This window comes from Sturnus vulgaris, chromosome Z, assembly GCF_052056855.1.
Source record: "Sturnus vulgaris isolate bStuVul1 chromosome Z, bStuVul1.hap1, whole genome shotgun sequence".
Taxonomy (NCBI): Eukaryota; Metazoa; Chordata; class Aves; order Passeriformes; family Sturnidae; genus Sturnus; species Sturnus vulgaris.
The window spans coordinates 62,353,474-62,372,928 of NC_142283.1; the positions used below are offsets into that span (position 1 = coordinate 62,353,474).

The following is a 19,455-nucleotide window of genomic DNA, read 5'->3' on the forward strand; positions in this document are numbered from 1 at the left end:
TATTTCAGCAGATAAGTCATCCCTATTGGAATTAGTGTAAGCAAAACAGGATACATGAATTCCCCCCAACACCACCACTGCACTACAAGCACTTGCTTCCTCAACTCGGCTTTTCCAATTTGTGATCTAAAATACACTGGTGGATTCCTTTTATCTCCTCTAGTACTGCAAAAATGCCTAAATGTATATTCCTGCATGTGAATTTCTACAGGTGGTCGATTACCTGTTGATCAAATTTACTTTCTCTGCAGGTCTGTGAAAACAGAGCCACTTTTACAATCTAAGTACTATGACAAAAATAATGTATCAGAGCATCTTCAGCTCAATTTTAGTGAAGCTGATAGGTGCTTTTTACTTCTGATAAGTAGGCTGAATATTTGAATTACACCCATGGCCTCTAGATACAATCTGAAAACAATGGGAACTCTGTAGATTTTGTAACTTAAAAAAAAAAAACAACCAAAAAAACCACCAAAAAAACCCCCAAAACAACAACAAAAAAAACCACAAAACCCCCCCAAAAACAAAACAAAAAACAATAAACAACAAAAAAAAAACCCAGACCACGTGTCCATGTTAAAATTACCTTCAATACAATATGCATTTAACAGTTATAGAGAACAGGCAAATCCAAGTATCACACTCTACAAGCTTCACACGGCAGTAGAGTAGGTTGTTCATTTTCTTTTGATTAATTAGTGGCCAGTAATCCCAAAGAACTAACAAATCCATACAAACAGTGATCTAACTACCTACAAAAGATAAGATGAAAAGCCTATCTCTTCTTTATTCCTTGATAACAATGCTATTGTTTTACCAATGCTTCCAGAATTATTCTTTAAACAAATTCTAGCTAAATATTTACTTATGGAATGCACTTAATTTTGTTTGAGCTAAGAAAATGTTTTCTTCGCTGCTGCAACTTAAACAGACACCCTTTTCTTCAAAAATACAACTCATAACAAAGAAGTTTTAAGTTGTAGTTCCTTCCATTTCTTTGAAAGGGATTCACTTTAAGGCACATATATGTCTGTATGGGGACTGCTCCTCCAGAACTAGAAACCATACAGTAACTGAAAGGAGATTTTACTTACCACTTTAGTGAACAGAATTATGGTCTTTTCTAGACGATCTCTGCATATGCTTTCTGCTCTTACACGTCTACCTGGTAAATCAGACATTTCACGACTTATTTTTTAGACTTTATTTTCTTTCTGGATAGCTAAATTTTAAATAATTAACACTGGAGAAGAACTTCTTTTTACTGTAGTTAAGAGATTAAGTTAAGCCTGAAAGTTCTAGGGCAAAATAAATTCCAAGTCAAATTCAAGGTAATGAGTACTGGGAATAAAAAAAAAATCTTAAAATGTTTCTCTCAACTGTATTGAAATTCACTGCACTTGATCAAGCTATAACAACTGTGACATCATTACAGAAAATTCAATGATAAAAGGCAATTAAAATAATACAAGCAAATGCTAGTATAGACAAAAAAAAAATTATTCATTGAAAATATTAAGATTTTTAAAAATAAAACTATTACCATATACTATTACGTACTTTTCTAGAAACTCCATCTTAAAGAATAATTTATTATGGACATTAGAAAAATGTCAAATTGGGAAAAAAAACAGACAAAACTTTTATAAAGCAAAAGAAGAACCACAAAGGGTCATATTGAAGGCATACAGGCAGAAACATGATATAATAAATGTAAACACGAATCCTATATTGTAGCTGTACCTGCTTTTGCAAAACAATTTACCGATTAGTAAAGTGGAAATGGGAAGGTTCTTGTCTTAGGACACAGAAACCCTAAAGTCTTCATATGCTAGAGGACTACAATAAACATCAAACTTCAGTACGGGATGGCCTTCAATTTCTTCTATTCAAACCCTGCACCTTTCTTGTCAAAGATGAAAGAAGAGCCAGAAGGAGCCTGACTGCAGCACAGTGAAAGTGGCAAATGGGGGCAGTTTCCATCTCTTCTAAAAATGAGAATCAAAGCCCAGATCAAGCCTCTTACCGAAGTATGAGCTCCTGAACCCAGAAACTTCGTCCAAGTATCAAAATTCCATATAACTTATTTTTAAAAAATTCCTCCTATTCAGTTTAAAATCTATTCTCATAAAAAAGTGTTGTCGAAGTATGAAACCAAATACAATTCTGGAGTGATTTCAGTCCATCGATACAAAAAGACACTTTTTCTGAATTCTTCTTTAACAGTTTCAGCAGCATTTAAAGAAATAGTTTTGACTTATACAAAAATACCTTGCACCTAAATGATTATTGATGATGCACTAGCCTGTGTATTTGCATTCAGCTTCTAATGTTTAACAATGAAAAATACTCAGATACTTACTACACTCCAGAAACTGTTTGAGCCGTTCAAATACAGCATGTAGAAAACCCTGAAAAACAAACACGTCTTTGAAAGATGAAGCTTATTCTGCATTGTATGTGTATTATGAGAACATCTGAAATAATCACGAAAGATTTCTAATCTAGAACTAGAAATGCACTTACCATCACCTCTGCATTCCAATGAGGTTCTACAAAGCCATGGACCGTTAGTTTACGAAGCACTGGGGAAAAAAAAATTACTTGTGTAGCTATTTATTAGCTCTTGTTTCTATAAATTTCAGAACACAATTGCACTTCCACTTTCCATACCTTTCTTTCAACTCAACGCTTTAAAAAATACACATAGTTTTACATCCTGGACGCCTCATCCGTACCTAACATTCACCTTGTTGAAATTACTTTAAAACACACCTTTGTGTAAAATAATGAAGAGAACTCAAAGAAGTAATCAATCAGGAAGAATTCTGCCAAAACTTTAACTATTCAAGTCCCAAAAGATCCTGAAGTAGGAAAAAGGCCAAGTACTGTCAAGTAAGGCCCATAAGCCACTTGTAAATTCTCTCAGGTTTATCACTGCCAGTAACCCAGAAAAGCTGCACACTGCATCTTCTGAAACAATTCAGGACTTGTATTATCTACACTGCAAGCACTGAATACAAAAATCTCAGTTGTTCAAAGCAGCAAAGTAGTCAGGACATGCATTTACTCCACTCATAAGCCTTTGAGCATCAACCTAAAACATAAACTAACTGCTAAGGCTAGCTTTTTATTGCACACAGGGTAAACTTAATGGAATGAAACTTGCAGCTCAGCTTCCTCAATTAATGCTAAACACATGCAAGCCTAAATTACAACACATGTAAGAAAGCATCCTGTTTTGCCACCCACTTTCCAGCTTCCTAAATATTGACTTCTTACAACATGCACAGTGGAATGCACAGCTTCTCACATACTGAAAAACAAGTCTACTCTCTTTCCCTTCTGCATGAGCAATCCTCCTCCTGCCTCGCTAACAGTACAGGTAGAATAAACCAAGAATACAGTTACTCCCAACGGGCATGCTTTGGTTAGAGAATGGAAACTATTTACCAAAGAAGTCCTACACATCCCCTGTGAAGAAAGTTATTTCATCCCTTACATTTAACATCATTCTATATCGTTACCTTTCAATGACAATAAGGTCCTTTCCAGTGAATTTGCAGCTGCAGCTTCATCCCCTGCACAAATCTGCTGTAGGAATGTATCTGTATGATGATTCCACAAGGAACAGGTAAAGCTATAAATACTTGATGTAAGCTGAAAAAGAAAGATCAAGAATGTATTTTGTTCCCTGAATTCTGCTATACCATAATAAATCCCTAAATTTTAAAGGCTGGTTTAGACTACTAAAATATTTAATCTAACTTCTTGTATGTATCACAGGCCACAATTTTTATTTGCTTTTTGTTCTAATGAGTTGTACTAATATAAAAATATTTTTCAGAAAAATACCTTGCCTTAATTTGAAGATATGATAGACTCACTGGTGGTTTCCCTGACTACTTGGGTCTATGACTCTCACCTTAAAAAAAATTATTTAGGGCTCTTTTCTTACCTGATTTTCAGTAAATACAGCTGCTGGTGTATAATGTAGTATGATGCTTCAAAAAATTACCAGTTTTCCTCATCGCCTCTTCTCCCACAAAGACAAGCTGTCCATCTTACACTTAACGTCTGAATCAGCTTGCTCTGGGACACACTTAGCAGATACAGGTGCAATAGTATTGAAGAATGCCTACTTGAAAACTAACTTTACTTTGTTGATATGGCTGCAAACACTGACTTTTTCCTTCAATTTTTTTAAAACACGGAATAACAAATAGTTTCTAATCAGTAGAACTGAACAAAACTCAAACTTAATTCACATTACAGTTCACACATAGTGCTTAACTGATAAAGATATCTGAATTACAAACAGAATATAAAGGTTTTCTCACTCAGTTATGGCAGCACTTGAAAGCTTCATAATTGCAGATTTCCATACTTAGTCTGCTACTCCTTGTATAAATGGACTCAAAAGCACATGACCTGTTTATTTAGTTGCTTTGACTGAGTAAAGGTTAGTAAATGTCCTATTTGCAAGTCAGTCTTCAATGCCTCAGACTCCTGATGGTTAAGATTTCATTGATTACGTAGACAGAAATTTCTACATAGATAAATAGGTAAATCTTCATAAACAGTCTTCATTTTCAGTGCTTACTCTTTCCTTTAAAATAAAGGAATAAACTAAAATTTCAAAAATTCAAGAGTAACAGGTTTGGAAAAAATGTTTAACTCACGAAATTCAGTTAACTGTACTACATCGTTGCCCAACTCCAAATGGGTTTGGAGATGCCTGGCCTGCAGCCAAAGTTACATCTGTGTTCTATTCAGTGGATTTTTACAGTGGAGAATGTAAGCTGAATGACACGAGATTTGGCATTTGCATTCACATCTTGCCTTTTAATTAACCTGAAGAGATGGCCTGGAAAAATGTCAAACACATTCCCGCTGCTGCTGCTGATGGTAGTATAGAAGTCTAAACCCTAGTATTTCTTAAAGACTATACTGACTTAAGAATTCAGCACACACTTCCAAAAAACTCCATAAATTTCTAGAAAAATAAGATCATGTACATCGTAGGGCTGATATGCAGATACTATGTTCTATGTTCTGTAGATGAAGCTCTGCTTCTTTACACAAATTAAGATAATGTTCAAGCTGTATGCAAAATTAATAATGGTCTCAAACATCTCACCCAGAAATTGACTTCCAGTTATTCCACAGTATACAGATACCCAAAAAATAAGAGCACTTCTGTTCCAAGGGCAGACATTTAAGTCCACAGATATGCCATTACTGCCCTGCCAGCTAAACTCAGGAAGAAGCAAGCATGTACAATGCGAAGTCTGCATGCTCTACAATATTTTATCACATTACTTACATCATAGAAAAGCTTCCTATCTGCAGCAAGCCGTTTGGATGCCAGGGTCTTTGTAACATGATAAAACGTAAGTAGCGCCCTGTGTTGTTGAAGATCATCCTGCACCTTCACAGATTCTACAAGAGTGGGTATAAGTTCTGGCCATTGCCTTGGGCAGTCCACTCTGGCCACTTTAGCAATCAGTACAGAGATCTGAGTTGCTATCTGCAAAAAAAAAAAAACAACACAGACACCACTAAGTCAAAAGGCATTTAGAAAACTAATAATGATGAGATCCACAGCCAAATGAAACCTGAACCAAAAAAGACTAGTGTGGATTGCTAGATTTTTGTGAGCTTTTTCTTAAGCTGTTTTTAAGTTTGCTGAATGCAAATAAATGTGGAGAAAAAGCATTCTATTTTATGTTTGTAGCAAGTGTTTACATAAAATACGAAACTTAATACCTTGTTTAAATTTTACATGAAGACCAGTAACTATATTTATTCTAGAAATCTTATAAATGAAGAAACAAATATCTGGGAATCAATTTTTACTTAGTGATCTTTTCTATGACTTTCTATGAACATACACTGCTGAATACATATTACCCTTAATTCTGCTCCACTTGACTTTTAGAGCCATTCCCAGCCCCAGGCACACTTATGTGTAAGCCCAAGCCCCATCTCAGTAACTGGAACTGAGACTCTCTCTTGCCCCAGACCTTCAGAACCACATGCCAGGGGCACCTGCACCACTAATACCATGTGCCTTTGGCTGCTGGGCCCAAATCCCACTCACACCAGCTGGAACCTGGTCCTTGCAGCATAAATGCATGACAAACAGAGTGAGATTACACAGTAAGGTGGTTAATGGATGTAATCAGAACACAGGACAGGTAGTGGTCATCAGGCACAGGGTTTGTTCAGACACAGGTACAGACCACCTGCAGTTTACCCAACTGGCCTTTTTTATGTCCTTATTTTTGTCTATTCCACATTTGGCTGCTGTGAAAGTTCCTTCCCCTAAACATTCCTTAACATATTTTGTATGGTCCCTCAAAATCCTACCTCAAATATCCAAAAATTTCACATTCTTGTTTTCCCTGTTCTTATCCCATTCTAATTGAAAAGGTCCTTGACTGGATTAGTGAAGCAGAGACTCTCTCCTTCAACACGCTAGAACAACCATACTTCCAACTTGGAGAAGTCACCTTCTTAGGCTACTACAAGGAATCCAAGCAATTTACAGGCCTAAGGAGGACAAAGCTATGCTCTTCTCCTTCTTTTCTGTTTCCTGAGCTGTTTCACCTGGAGTCTGACAACCCCACCAAGTTTTCTGCAATATTTATTATGCTGCTTAGTGAGAAGAAGTGCTTCAAGAAAATGATGTCAATATTCACAAGGAAGAGCTGGGAGTCCTACATATTGCCATATCAAATTATGTCAATTGACAAGGGGAGCAAATAAATTCTTCTCCATACACAAGAAGCAACCTCCCAGGAAGACCAAAAGTAATTTTTTCTTGAGGACTGGCTTTTTTAAAGGGCGAGAAAGGAGAAAAAGAATTTGCTGTCATACATTTGAAGAAGTATTTTGTTACACTGTTCCCCCCCAAACGCTAAATATCTTCAGAGGGCATGGAAATTAGGCCCTTAGCAAATTCTCATTTTCTCCTCTACCTCCTCTGGAAGCCAATTTGTATCATCCTATCTCTGTAATATGCCTATTTCTCACTTTTTTGTGTTGTTTTTCTTTCTATACAGGAGTCATAATTTCTTCTGCCTTCAGTGATGCAAAAAGCACAAGCAGATAGCAACTGTGTTATGAACTATCTGTGACTGGAAAAGTGCAGTTATCAGGAACACAGGATATCAAAATTCAGACATATCAAGCAGGCTGAGAACTAAACGAAATATTCCTCTGAAAGGACACCTTGGGATACCTACAACACAGATTGGGGAACAAGGGGAAAGAAAGGGATATCGACTCTGTAAACATATTTCAATATCGCACATAATTGTTAGGGCAATTACTTAGACTTAAACAAACAAAAATCTCCACATCTTAAAGAATGACATCCCAAAAATGTCGTAAGGTCACACAAATCGAAACATGAAGCCACAAGTCTTTAAAATGTCAGTTAAAAAGGTTCCAATCTCAACTGCAACTATGGGCAAAGAACTCCAGAAATGTTCATTAGCAGTGGCATTTTTAACTACAAAACACTCGACGCTATCATCTTACCACGCAAATTGATGAAATACTTATGAATGTATGGAAAAACTATTGATTAAAAGTTTTAATTGTTTTACAAACAATGTAGTTAATATTAGAGTTTAATAATAAATTTACCTATTTATATGTGCAAAATCCATAAAAACTTCAAAATTAAATATTTGCTAAATTACATCCTACCTAGTAGAAGCATGAATGACACACAATATGGTTCATCTTGACATACTTCAGTTTTTTGGTTTTTTGTTAAAATACAGAAACAAGTAATATTTCATCATACTGTTTACATTGAAACTATACCTGCATAACAAATCTTGAAATATTTTATATGCTTTTTTAAAATTGCATTTGCAATGCAATTTTTGACTCCAGTCAAAATTGTCATTTCACAATGGGCTTCTGCAAAGACTAAAATACCATAATTTTTGATAAATTGCTCTAATCCTATAAACTACATTAATCCTGTCAAACAATCCCAAAAAGTTAGAATTGAACTGTCTGCAGAATAGAAGTTTCTTTCCAATGCCTTTTCTTTTTAATCTTTACCTTATGCCTATCATTTCTGCATTTTCTTGACAAAGTTATTTAAAATCCAGCTCAAAATACTAGCAAATACTTCCCTGCAGAATCTTATACTCACATGATGAAGAAGTTAGCAGAAATAAGATTGATTCATCTAGTAAGGGCATACTCTGTGCCCCTAACATTAGTTATGTACTCAATATAATAATAAAAAATTCTTATTCTAATCAAAATCACAGCTTACAATTAGTCACTTTATGTAAGAAAAGACACTATCACACTGAATCTTCATTAAGCTTATTTAAATTCACTAATGCTGTAACTAGACATGTGACAGCAATACTGCTTAGGTGGGTTTATGCAGCAGCAATCTCAACAGCTCATTCCTGCTATGCCACTGCCACACTTCCTTGTATGGCCACACTGGGAGTCAGGTAAGAGAACAGACAAAGCTGAAAAAAACAAAAATCACTCAGGAAAAGCTTATTTTTGAGCTACATCCATCCCCTGAACCATTTCACCAAATGGCTGGACAAACAGCAAGAGACAACAAACTGCCACTTCAACACCAAAAGAAATTAATCACAGAGACAAACATGTTATTTCCAACCAAAGTGGTTCTATAATTCAATGAATTATGATCTATAGCAAAAGATCTTACTTCAGGATCTGTCTGAAAAGCAATATGTAAACTGCAACTTTATTATAATAATTAAATACTTTGTAAAGAAAGAAACCAAGCTATCTATCAATACAAGCATTTCTTGGGAGAGTAATAAACAATCACCACTAACCTGATTCACTGGCTCATTAAAGTTGGTGATAAGTCCAGCACGCAATGTAGTTTTTTCTTCTTCAGAAAGAGCACTGCCAGGATATATTTATTAAAATATTATTTATCTTCAATTTAAAAAACTACTATCAATTAATACGTAATTATCAAAAACACTATCAAAACTAAAAAAAGAACATTCTTTGTTCTTCCACTATCTCAAGTATCTTTAAGAAGAGAGGGAACAGTGAAAAAAATACTTATAAAGCATTTTAGTCTCCTGATTTGAGACCTGAAGTGACCTTTCTAAAGCTAAATGGCAAAAGAGAGTTGACAGAGTGAGATACACAGATATACAGTAAAAAGTGCAGAACTGTACAAAATAGAAATGGATTGCTCATAGACAATTGTTATAGAGTTATTACTGCCAGAATTGAGGATTTGAAAATGAGTTTGCCTAATGGACAATGGCCAAAGAATGTCCAGAAGAAGGCAACCACCATATCAGGTGATAGCTCTTTTTGTTAAAGCGGTAAGTCTTTTCTATTAGAAATCCTTTTCTGCAAGTAATATATCTACACTTAAAAGTACAGATCCTTTGAAAATTATACCTTTATGTGAAAAGTATGTTGATACACTCTCCATAAAATGCAGGGGAAAATAGTGAGCAGGGCAAATTCTAAGCCATAAAGGTTAATTTTCATTCAAGTGCAGCATTGTGGTATCTTAATACTTCAAGTGACCTCTATCAGTTTAAGACTACAAGCTACAGTATGATATCACTCCTGTATCACTTCACACTTTATATGATTCATGCAATTTTCTTATCAGTTCCAGGGAGGAAACACAACACACTGTTTTAAAAAACGTTTTGTGATTATTTATAGATTATATTATTGGGGAAAAAGGAATGCAAAACCAAACCAAAAACGCCAACACGTTTTCATTTACTGATAGCACCTAGCAAGCTGCTGCTTCTTCATAAAAAGCCTGTATGTTATCACCCAAGGCTGCTCAGATGGAAGTTGCATCTAACATTGCAATGACTTAGAAGCATGCATGCAAACATCTCAATGAAGACTAATGGTTGGATATTAAGAAGATTAAACACAACAAAACAACCACTTCCTCTCGTCTGACCTCAGGCACAGATATTAACCAGCTAGTTTTATATACTGAGATTTAAAATTATGTCTAAAGCTCACTAAAGCACTAGCTCTTACACTAATCTAGACAAATACTAAATATAAATCTCAAAATAATAAAAGAATAGAGGCAGGAATTGCCTCTTATTGTTTATAAGAATAAACATTTGCAAAAATATTCTAGTTTTCACTTTCCCTTCACCCCTGAACAAAACACAATTACTCACCATTTCCTACATCAGACTTAGCTTTTGAAGTATATTACAAAAGGGGGGCAATTCATTGTTTCACTGGTGACTCAGAACTGTACATTAAATCTTATTTTCAAAGGTAATTGTAGCATTCAGAAGCCACGATTTTATTTTTTATTTTTTAAATCAAGACACAGGCTTTAAGATTTTTTCTGCATAAAATTAAATTACGCTTAAAAACATTTTCGTTAAAACTTAGAGAGATTTCTGCAACAGTAAAAGCTTTTCTGCATGTAACTATTTAATTTATTAATCTAAAGCCACAATAAATTTTTGTGGGATTTTGAGTTTTTCTTTTATAATGTGAAAATGCAGTATGTAAATTCCACACATACAGGCATCCTCTAAGTAGTTTCTAAAACCTAAAAGCTCTTATTAATAAAATTTAAAAATCTATTCTCAATTAAATGTAGATTGTATAATACCTCCGTTTCAGAGACAACAGAAAACACCTAAAACCTGGTTTGTAAAGAAAAAAATAGCCTGGTTTACTATATGACTTCATTTACTTTGTGGGCTCATAAGACCCCTATCCTTAAACACTTTTTCGTAATTATTATTATATCAAACTGATCATATGCACAGTCTAAGAGCAGCAAGGATTCAGTTCATTACCGACTGCAAATAAAAATGCTATAATTAAGTTTTTGCCATTGCAGACAACACAAATGAAAGAAAATAAACAGATTCGTGACGATGAACGCCTCAAACACAAGCTTGTGATAAGCAAAACTTGAAAATAGTAACAAAAAAACCCCTATCTATTAAATCAGTGCCGACACAAGTGTCACACAGCGCTGTGTGGCAGAGTCCCTAAGGGTCTGCCGGACCGCGGGTGGAGGAATTCAGCGTTTAAACAACACGAGAGTGACATCTGCAGGGAAACAGGGACACCCTCAGCCCCTGAAGGAGACACACCAGCACCACTGCCCTCAGCCGCCCTCGGTGCCCTGCAAGAAAGCCAACTCCACAATTCCAGCCATAAAAGTCATAAGCAGGCAAGAAATTAGGAAGAACGTGCCCCACTCAGTTACTTCCCTACAGCATTGAACTATGTGCGCCCAAAAATTAAAACAACTTCTTCTACACATGAATTTCTAAGTACTATCCACTATGCTGTAGGCTTTCACAATTTGCAAGTTCAAAATTACTTTGATCTTTCTCTGTGTGTTTGTGGCATGGAGAAATATACATGCAAATACAAATTATTTTCGAGCTTTTTTATAAAAAGTCTGATATTCCGGATTTGGATTTCTGGCTTATGAGGAGTCATCACACAAGTAAAAACATGTATTTGAAAAGTATTGTTAAAGTTGCTAACACGGTATTCAAATAAGAGAACAAAGTCGACAAGAGACAGGATACAAAAGCAATTGTCTGTAAAATCAAAAACATGTTCAGCTCTTAAATTCAAGACACACCATTTCTGAAGAAAATAAAAACAAATACAAAACCATCCTGTGAGACCAGCTTTTGAGGAGGCCAACACAATTTCCAAAGACAAGACCAAATTGTGCCTGACAAGAGTCTATGACAACTCTACACTCTTCACCAGCTATATGAAAAGCTGCCCGAAAAAGCAAGAGGGAGGAAGTTAATAGGCTCATCTTCAAAATCACTCTCACTGGAAAACGTGGTTTTTAGCTGATCTGTATGTCAAAACATGCTTTGACGCACTACTATGGATGGAGAGGGGACAGCGGCTGAAGTGACACACACAAGACAAAAGACAAGAATTTTGCAAAGACAACAAAAACACAGCCGCTACAATGAAGCCTTCAAAAAATCATGACATTCAAACTATGATTGGTTCATAAAATAATTAACTTAAGGATGTAGTTTAAATCAGGATTTCTCAAAATGACCTCAACATATTCTAGGAGAAACGTGATCTAAGTGAGCTCTAACAAAAAGTCACATCTAACAAATTTAGAAAGAAAAACAGTTGGACACAGACGAAAGATTTAGTGTGCATTACTCCACTGAATCCTTAACAGTAGCCAACAATTTTAAAAATTGATTTTATACTTTAATTGCATTAAATTAGTGACAGAAAAATTGGAAATATGGAAAAATATGGTTGCATTGGAAATTTAATATAGTTTTAACCCATGAAACCTTTAATAGCCAAGAAAAATATATTTACAAAATTACATTTAATTTAAAACTACAGGAAAACTACATTAAAAGATTTTTATTTAATTTTTACCTCCAACAGTAAAATTCTAGTCTTTAGTTCTGCAAGAAATAAACTATGCTTTTTACCAGAAATGCTACTAGTATCTAAAAATAATAACAAATTGAAATGATGTTTGACTTCTTAGTCCTTGCTAAGTACCAGTATTGTAAGCAGAATCCTGTTAACCAGAAATGTCAAAGATATATGCCGTCTTTCATGAAAAGGATGGTGTTTTCCTTTCACATAAAAAATAATCCAAATGCTTGCAGATGTTTTGCAATTATATACTAATTCACACATAGAAAAACCCTAGTGCAATAATGCAATATATGCAATAATGAAGGAGAACTACACTACTTATAATGTGCTGTGGATACAGAATTTTGTAATTTTTCCCTCTTTTGGTAGACCTTTGGAAAAGCTTACAATGCAAGGCAAAATACATTGAACTATCTCAAACAATGAACAATGAAAATCATACTTTGTATCATAATACTAATGCATATTTGTGATCCAGAAAAATTATACCTAGAATTCCATCTGATACCCTACATCAGACAGTGACAGTTCCACCTATCACTAGCATTTAAGAGAGACTCAATACTTGAAAGCCTTTTATGAGTTCTGGAATTGAAATTCTTCATGGAATCACATCTGTTTTTAAAAGAAAAATAAGCACTTCACACAAAAGACCGGTAAGTATGTAATTCCATGGGTTACATATTAAAAATGGCACTTCTTGTAATTTTTAAGTAAATTACATGGTACTCATGGAAAGTGCTTATATTTCTCATCTTCTTTGGAGACCTCTTTGTCATGCATTATCAGCACCCATATATCAGAACAACAAAAAATGAAGACCAGAACTTTTTAGTATGATAATTATTCCACTGCCTCTTTCCCATGTACACATTCAATATGAATCAGCTTAAACAAAATGAAATGCCTCCCTCACTCTCCAAGAGACTGACTACCTTTCACTTCTGACAATATCAGTAAATCCAGGTCTTGATGTTGTAACCCTTACTGCATCACTTCAAAACCTAATATCTGTGAAACAGCCTTCCAACTCAGTTCTCAAAAGTAAATCATGAACAGAGTCATAAGAAGCAATATAAAGACAAAAAGTTTTATCAGCAAGTCCTGAAGTTTGAAGCATGCTGTCAGTTTCAGCATAAATTCTAAAGGAACTTCAATGAATTAAGGATCTGCTGTTTCTCCAGCCTGGCAACGATAATAATGCCAACTTTAAGACAGGTAAGTGGAAGAACTCAAAACTTACTGTGGTGCGACCCGTCTCCAGTAGCGATCAATTCCATTTTTAAAGTAAAGCACAGCTAACCATCTTACATTCACATCCAGACTATGATTTGTAAAGATATTCTGTTTACAAAAGTAAAAAAAGAAAAGTTAAAAACTGCCCAAGACACCACAAACAAGACAGAAATTGCATCAACACGTGCCCTCATAAATGTAGAAATAGACATACCTCCATGATATGGGTACACATAAACAAAAAGCCTTAATCATCATTTGACAGAAAAGTGAAAACACTGCTAAACATAAAATTTTAGAGATTAAAAAATGTTTATCAGTAGCCCAAATCTTGATTTATTTACACAATCAACATATAAGGCAAATGTATTGCTAATCTTGTCTGGCAGAGAAGGAAATATCATGGTAATGATTACTAGAATCAGATAATTTTTACATTCTTTAATGACACAGCTCTCAGAAGTTTGTGCCACTGCAGAATACAAGATAATGCTTTATTCTAGCCAGAATCCAGTCTTCATGTTATTTATTCATTATGTTCTCATATACCAAGAACCATCCTGTCTACCAATACTGTTTGTAAAACATTGTAGGTCTGCCATTTTCAATTTCAACTATGCTTATTCTAGGAAATTAGTTTCTACCAATAAAAAGCTATAGATACATGCATACATATGTATCTATCTATATATGCTTTTATAAATCCGTACATACAGACAAACACAGAGGAGTTATTTTGTGCCGTAATGTTGCAAAGCTAACCAACCAAGAGAAATTAAAATAAAGGTAGGCTATTGAATCACAACAGGGGTACTAGTCTGAACAGCAGCTCTCCTCCTGTTTTCTACTGCATCAGACGGATCCTTCTCAAGGGGTGAGACATCATTACTCTCTCCTTTACAGAGCATGTGTGAGCTCAGTACTCTTACTATACAGTGCACTGCAGAAAGAGTGTACCATTTGTATTCATTGCTTTTAGAAGTCCAGTATGAAGGGACCAGAAAAATGCAGGAATTCAGGTCTAAAGCATCTGCTACTTTCAGGCGCCATGCCTGCAGAAGTATAAACAAATCTTTCAAATGACTCAGCACTGTAGAAACCTGGGCCGTCATTTCACTATGAATTCAAAACCTAACTTTCTCTCAAACTTTCTTTCTATTAATAGTAACATCTTTCTAGAGGTAATGGCCAACAAAAATAAAAAACCCTAACACTCCAATCACTAGAAAGTAAACAGACGTACATGCCAACAGTGACATCGATCTCAAAACTGGCAAACTGTAGAAAAATATCAGAAAGGTGGCAACCCACCAATAAATACAACACAACATGAAAATGACCCATATGTAATATGCCCTCCCCCAGAGCTCATTTAGGAACACAGAATAATCTCTAAAAGACTTGACCTTTCCCAAATGCAACTTAAGCATATTAAAATACAAACAGGTAACTTCTAACACTACTTCCGTATCATAAAAGAAAAATTTCAAAATAAATGAAACATGGAAAACCCAAACTACTCATACTGCAACTTCCATCCATCTTACAAACAACTATTCCTCTCCTTGATAAAATATTTAGCAGAACCAAAACTTCCACAGATAAAAACACCTTGAAACTAGACCAGGCCTAGATAAAAAAAGACCAATGAATTTACACAAAAACAAGTAGAGCTTCTCTCTATACTCTGTATCTTCATGCGAACTTCCTAAAACATGAAGTATTTATTATAACACAGTAATGCTGTCATAGAAATAACAGGAATGAAGCCAATATACAAACTGATGTAACTTCTACAGAAGTTCTTTTCAAAACCATCCGATTTATACATATATCTGAAGAGATATATGTAATACCTTCAAAAGAGAAACACGGAAAAGTAATGATAGCAACACCACTAGGTACTAAAAATGGTAGGATCAAAGATGAATGTCTCATGCTTCTTTATGATTTTCTCTGTTCTGATTGTCCCAGAAGCAAGTGTATCCCACAGTAAATAATTATACTACTTGCCACATCCCACAGAAATCAGCTGTCTTACCCATCCTCCATTTACATTTATCTGTTTCCTTGCACCCTTTTCTGCTCCACCAAGAAGGTGCCAACTACTTTCTCTTCCAGACAGTCCACTTGTCATGACCATGTTAAGCAAAGAAATAGACACTTCACTTGTTTAGCTTGGAAGACTGTGTTGATATTTCACACTTAAAGAAAGGCTGATGTGACCCAAACAAATCCACCTAACCGTGTAAAAGGAATTATCAGCATTTGATCCCCTTTGATAAGCATCTAAACCTCTGAATTTTTAGCCCTTATATTTAAAATTAACTCGTATATGTTCCAGTTACACCTGTAAGTGCTCAACATGTCTACACCCTGAGGTGTGAGGTCTCAAAGCAAACATCCAGAGGAAAAAAAAATGTCACTAGTGTCAATTTCTGCTGTTTACCATCAAGATCATTTACTACTACAGCTACACTACACCAAAGGCAGTGCATAAAAGAAAATTTAACAGCTCAAAGAATCTTCTTCTACCCCTTTCTCTAAATCCTCGAGCTTGCCTTCAACTTTCCAAACAAATGAGAGAGTCTACAGAGAACAGAACATGTCACACTACAAATCTGAGACATTCCATCTATGCACCGAGAACAGATGTTTGTAGAAAAAGCACTTTACCTGTGTTTTAATTTAAGGCTATTATAAACATGCATAGAAATTGGAAAATAACAACAGAGTTAACTTTCGAGTGTCTTTGCTGAAACAGTTTCATTTCCTTTTTGTCATCACTTTAGCCATATTAATGCATCCATTTCACCAATGGTCATAGTACTTTTAGAAGTATTCATCTTTCCCATATCAGGATCTTACTACCACAGTCAGGTCAGCTAACCTCCGTGGGAGTCTCCCTCTGCTAACAAAAAGGAAAGCAATCCCAGAAAGGTATCACACAATGCAATGGAGAGCATGAGAGAACTTCTATTAAAGTGTTCATAAGGCATCATCTCCACAAAAAAGAAAAGGCCTTGGTATATAAAAGGGTCCCTGCCTCTTGAGGTAGTAAAGGCAATTCCTTTGACAAGGGCTCTCTTGGTCTTTTACCATCTAGAATTCATAACAGGTCAATAAAAGATTTAGCACTACTGCCCACTCATAATGCTAGAGACTGCATTTCCACCTCCTGAATGCCTGGGAAAAGAGCTCACTTTGAGACACAATGATGACAATGCCTATCACTGTTCTATCCTACCATATCATTCAGCATAAGGATTCTAGTTGCTGGACCATGACAACTCAGGGCTTCTCTCAGCCCCAGCTCATGGTTCAACTGTGTTCTAGAGACCAGTACTCCAAATTATTCAGAGTTTACTTAGTAGCACTCTTCCACTGTATCTTACCAACAAGACTGAATAAAAACCTGGCTGTGTCTCCCACTGCTTCAGTTGTTCCTCAGCTGGCTTCAACACTGCGGTATCTTGGCTAGTAGCTTGTGTCAAGACTTGCAAAACAACACTACTAGCACTGTTGAGATCCATGAAAATCTGAAAACATTTTAAACAGAGAAAAAACACTTAAGGAGAAAAAGACAGCAAATATAGACAGGTATTTTCCATTCATATTATCCAAACACCCCACACTCATTTTTCATTACACTACACAGTGTAAAGATAGCATGACACCCACTCACAGGCAGTTGAGGTACAGGGATAGAACTATTTGCTTTCAGAAATCTGTCAGCAGAAGGAGCAAGCATTAAATCTATCATTACAAGCACATTTGCTAGATTTGAGAAACTTCAGGAAATATTTTGATTTTAAAACAGTTACCTCTCTTGTGAGGCACAGCAGCTAAGAGCAAAACTGCAGCTAGAGACGATCACTCAGCTGTAAGCAGAGTAAACCATGGGGTTGTCTGCAAGAGACAAAGATGCAGATTATTAACATTTTTGCATTTTATTTTTCCTTCAGGAGAGAAAAAATACTCACCCACATAGTTAAATTCCATAATTCAAATTCATCAAAACGATTCATAGTAGTTAAAAAAGAAAGCATTATGTCTCACAATTAGTCCTATATGAAACAATTTTACTCAACGTATTTGGTTTCCTTCTTATTAAGCATACAAATATTAACTAGCTGAACTATGAATGCATATTGCCAAATTTCTAATGTATATACATCCTTATGCACCCTTTTACTCTATGAATGGAAAACAAAACACTGCACTCCAAATGACAGAGATCACATTTATAACGACCACAGAAACAATGTTACAATAAGAAGACACATATATGAAAGAAACTATGAAGTCTGGTTTTTGCTTATAAAAAAGACTGCTTAAAGCGTATGTTAACTTTTAATAACACATACACAGTTAAATATTCATATACTTAGGCTTTCTAAATAAACAACAAAGAAGAGCTTCTCTTCAAAGAGGAGAGAGAAGGAGGTGCAGGTGGGCATCAGCAGGAATTTCTTCATGGAAAGGACTGCCCAGGGAAGCCATGGAGTTGTCATTCCTGGAGGTGGTCAAGAAATTACTGGATGTGGCACATAAAGCAGTGGTGTAGCTGACAAGGTAGCAATCAGTCAAAGGCTGGACTCAGTCTTGGAGGTATCTTCCAACCATAATGACTCTGATTTGCTTTTGATTAATAGGAAAAAAGGTTTATTGTTCCACCTCCACGGAAGAGAATCAAGATTAAAATTGTTACAGTAATGGTAAAAAAATGGGAGAATTAAATTTATTCTGACATGGATTTAAAATTTTGATTATTTTTAGAAAAATCACTGTAACAACAAAACAAGCCACAATACTTTTATATCAGTAATAGCATTGGACAATCGAAAAATAAAAATTTCACCCTTAAAAAAAAATTTCTTCATCTCCAAATCTCCAATCATCCTCATAAAAGCTGACTAAAATTTGAAGGTTCTAAGGTTAAAGAAAGTCTGCTATCAAACCAATGAAACACAAAATCACATCTCTCTTTACAGCAATAATTGAAAAGGTGACTCCATCTCTGCTTTATACTTCCAAGTAAAGTGAAGAATCTTCCAGTCTTTCTGCTTTAACCAGCTGTGCACAAGGTAGCTGAAGGGGGTTACTGCAGGGTGTCTTCTGTGAAAAGGTGCAAGAATCTTTACCCATGTCTGACAGAGGCAGTGCCAGATGGCTCCAAGTCACACCTGCCACTGACCAAGGCTGAGCCCACCAGCAACAGCGGCAGCACCTCTAGGATAACATGTTTAAGAAGGGGGAGGAAAAACCTGCAGGCTTTTGCTTCTACTGGAAATCTGCATACTTCACAGAGAACAGCTCTTATTAGAAGACATAATTATTTAAGTTAGTAAAATGCAATCACAAAACCAATTTTTTTTCAGTTTCTTATTTCAAAACAATTAGCTGGCAGTTCTAAAGACAACAACAAAATGACAACAAAATTCAAAGTGAAAGATTTGCTTCTTTTTTAATAATGTTTATCATTCTTGAAAAGGTTTGTATGTCTATGTAAAAACTGGAGCAACTACTGTTTGAGCTACTGCTCAAAAAACACCCTCAAGAAAAAGCAAACTAAGCTTAGTGAGTCAAACAAACATTTATTTAACCCAATGTTTTTTCTCTGTCAAAACCACAGCAGAGAGCTAGATCAGGATATTTCTACATAATGCTGGCCTGATGTCCAGAAAGCTCTGGTTCAAAGATTCTTTATTAAGAGGCAGAGAAATTAACAGCCCTCAAGATTCAGTCTTCAATGAATTTGCACAGTTGCTT

The 19,455-nt window shown here is 35.4% G+C and overlaps 1 protein-coding gene across 2 annotated transcripts in view; it reads right to left on the reverse strand.

The window, feature by feature from the left end:
• The window catches only part of IPO11 (importin 11), an 87,486-nt gene that overhangs the window by 62,214 nt on the left and 5,817 nt on the right, over nt 1–19,455 (reverse strand). The window contains exons 3-11 of one of the 2 annotated variants that reach the window (XM_014881814.2): nt 17,508–17,592; nt 17,079–17,222; nt 13,691–13,791; nt 8,856–8,928; nt 5,327–5,530; nt 3,528–3,660; nt 2,527–2,585; nt 2,363–2,411; nt 1,095–1,165 (exon numbers count right to left, since the gene is read on the reverse strand). In XM_014881814.2, the coding sequence (XP_014737300.1) occupies nt 1,095–1,165; nt 2,363–2,411; nt 2,527–2,585; nt 3,528–3,660; nt 5,327–5,530; nt 8,856–8,928; nt 13,691–13,791; nt 17,079–17,216 (828 nt within the window). In that variant the 5' untranslated portion in view covers nt 17,217–17,222; nt 17,508–17,592. Of the gene's footprint in view, nt 1–1,094; nt 1,166–2,362; nt 2,412–2,526; nt 2,586–3,527; nt 3,661–5,326; nt 5,531–8,855; nt 8,929–13,690; nt 13,792–17,078; nt 17,223–17,507; nt 18,325–19,455 lie in introns of both variants that reach the window. The other variant, XM_088156541.1, reaches the window with a different exon arrangement.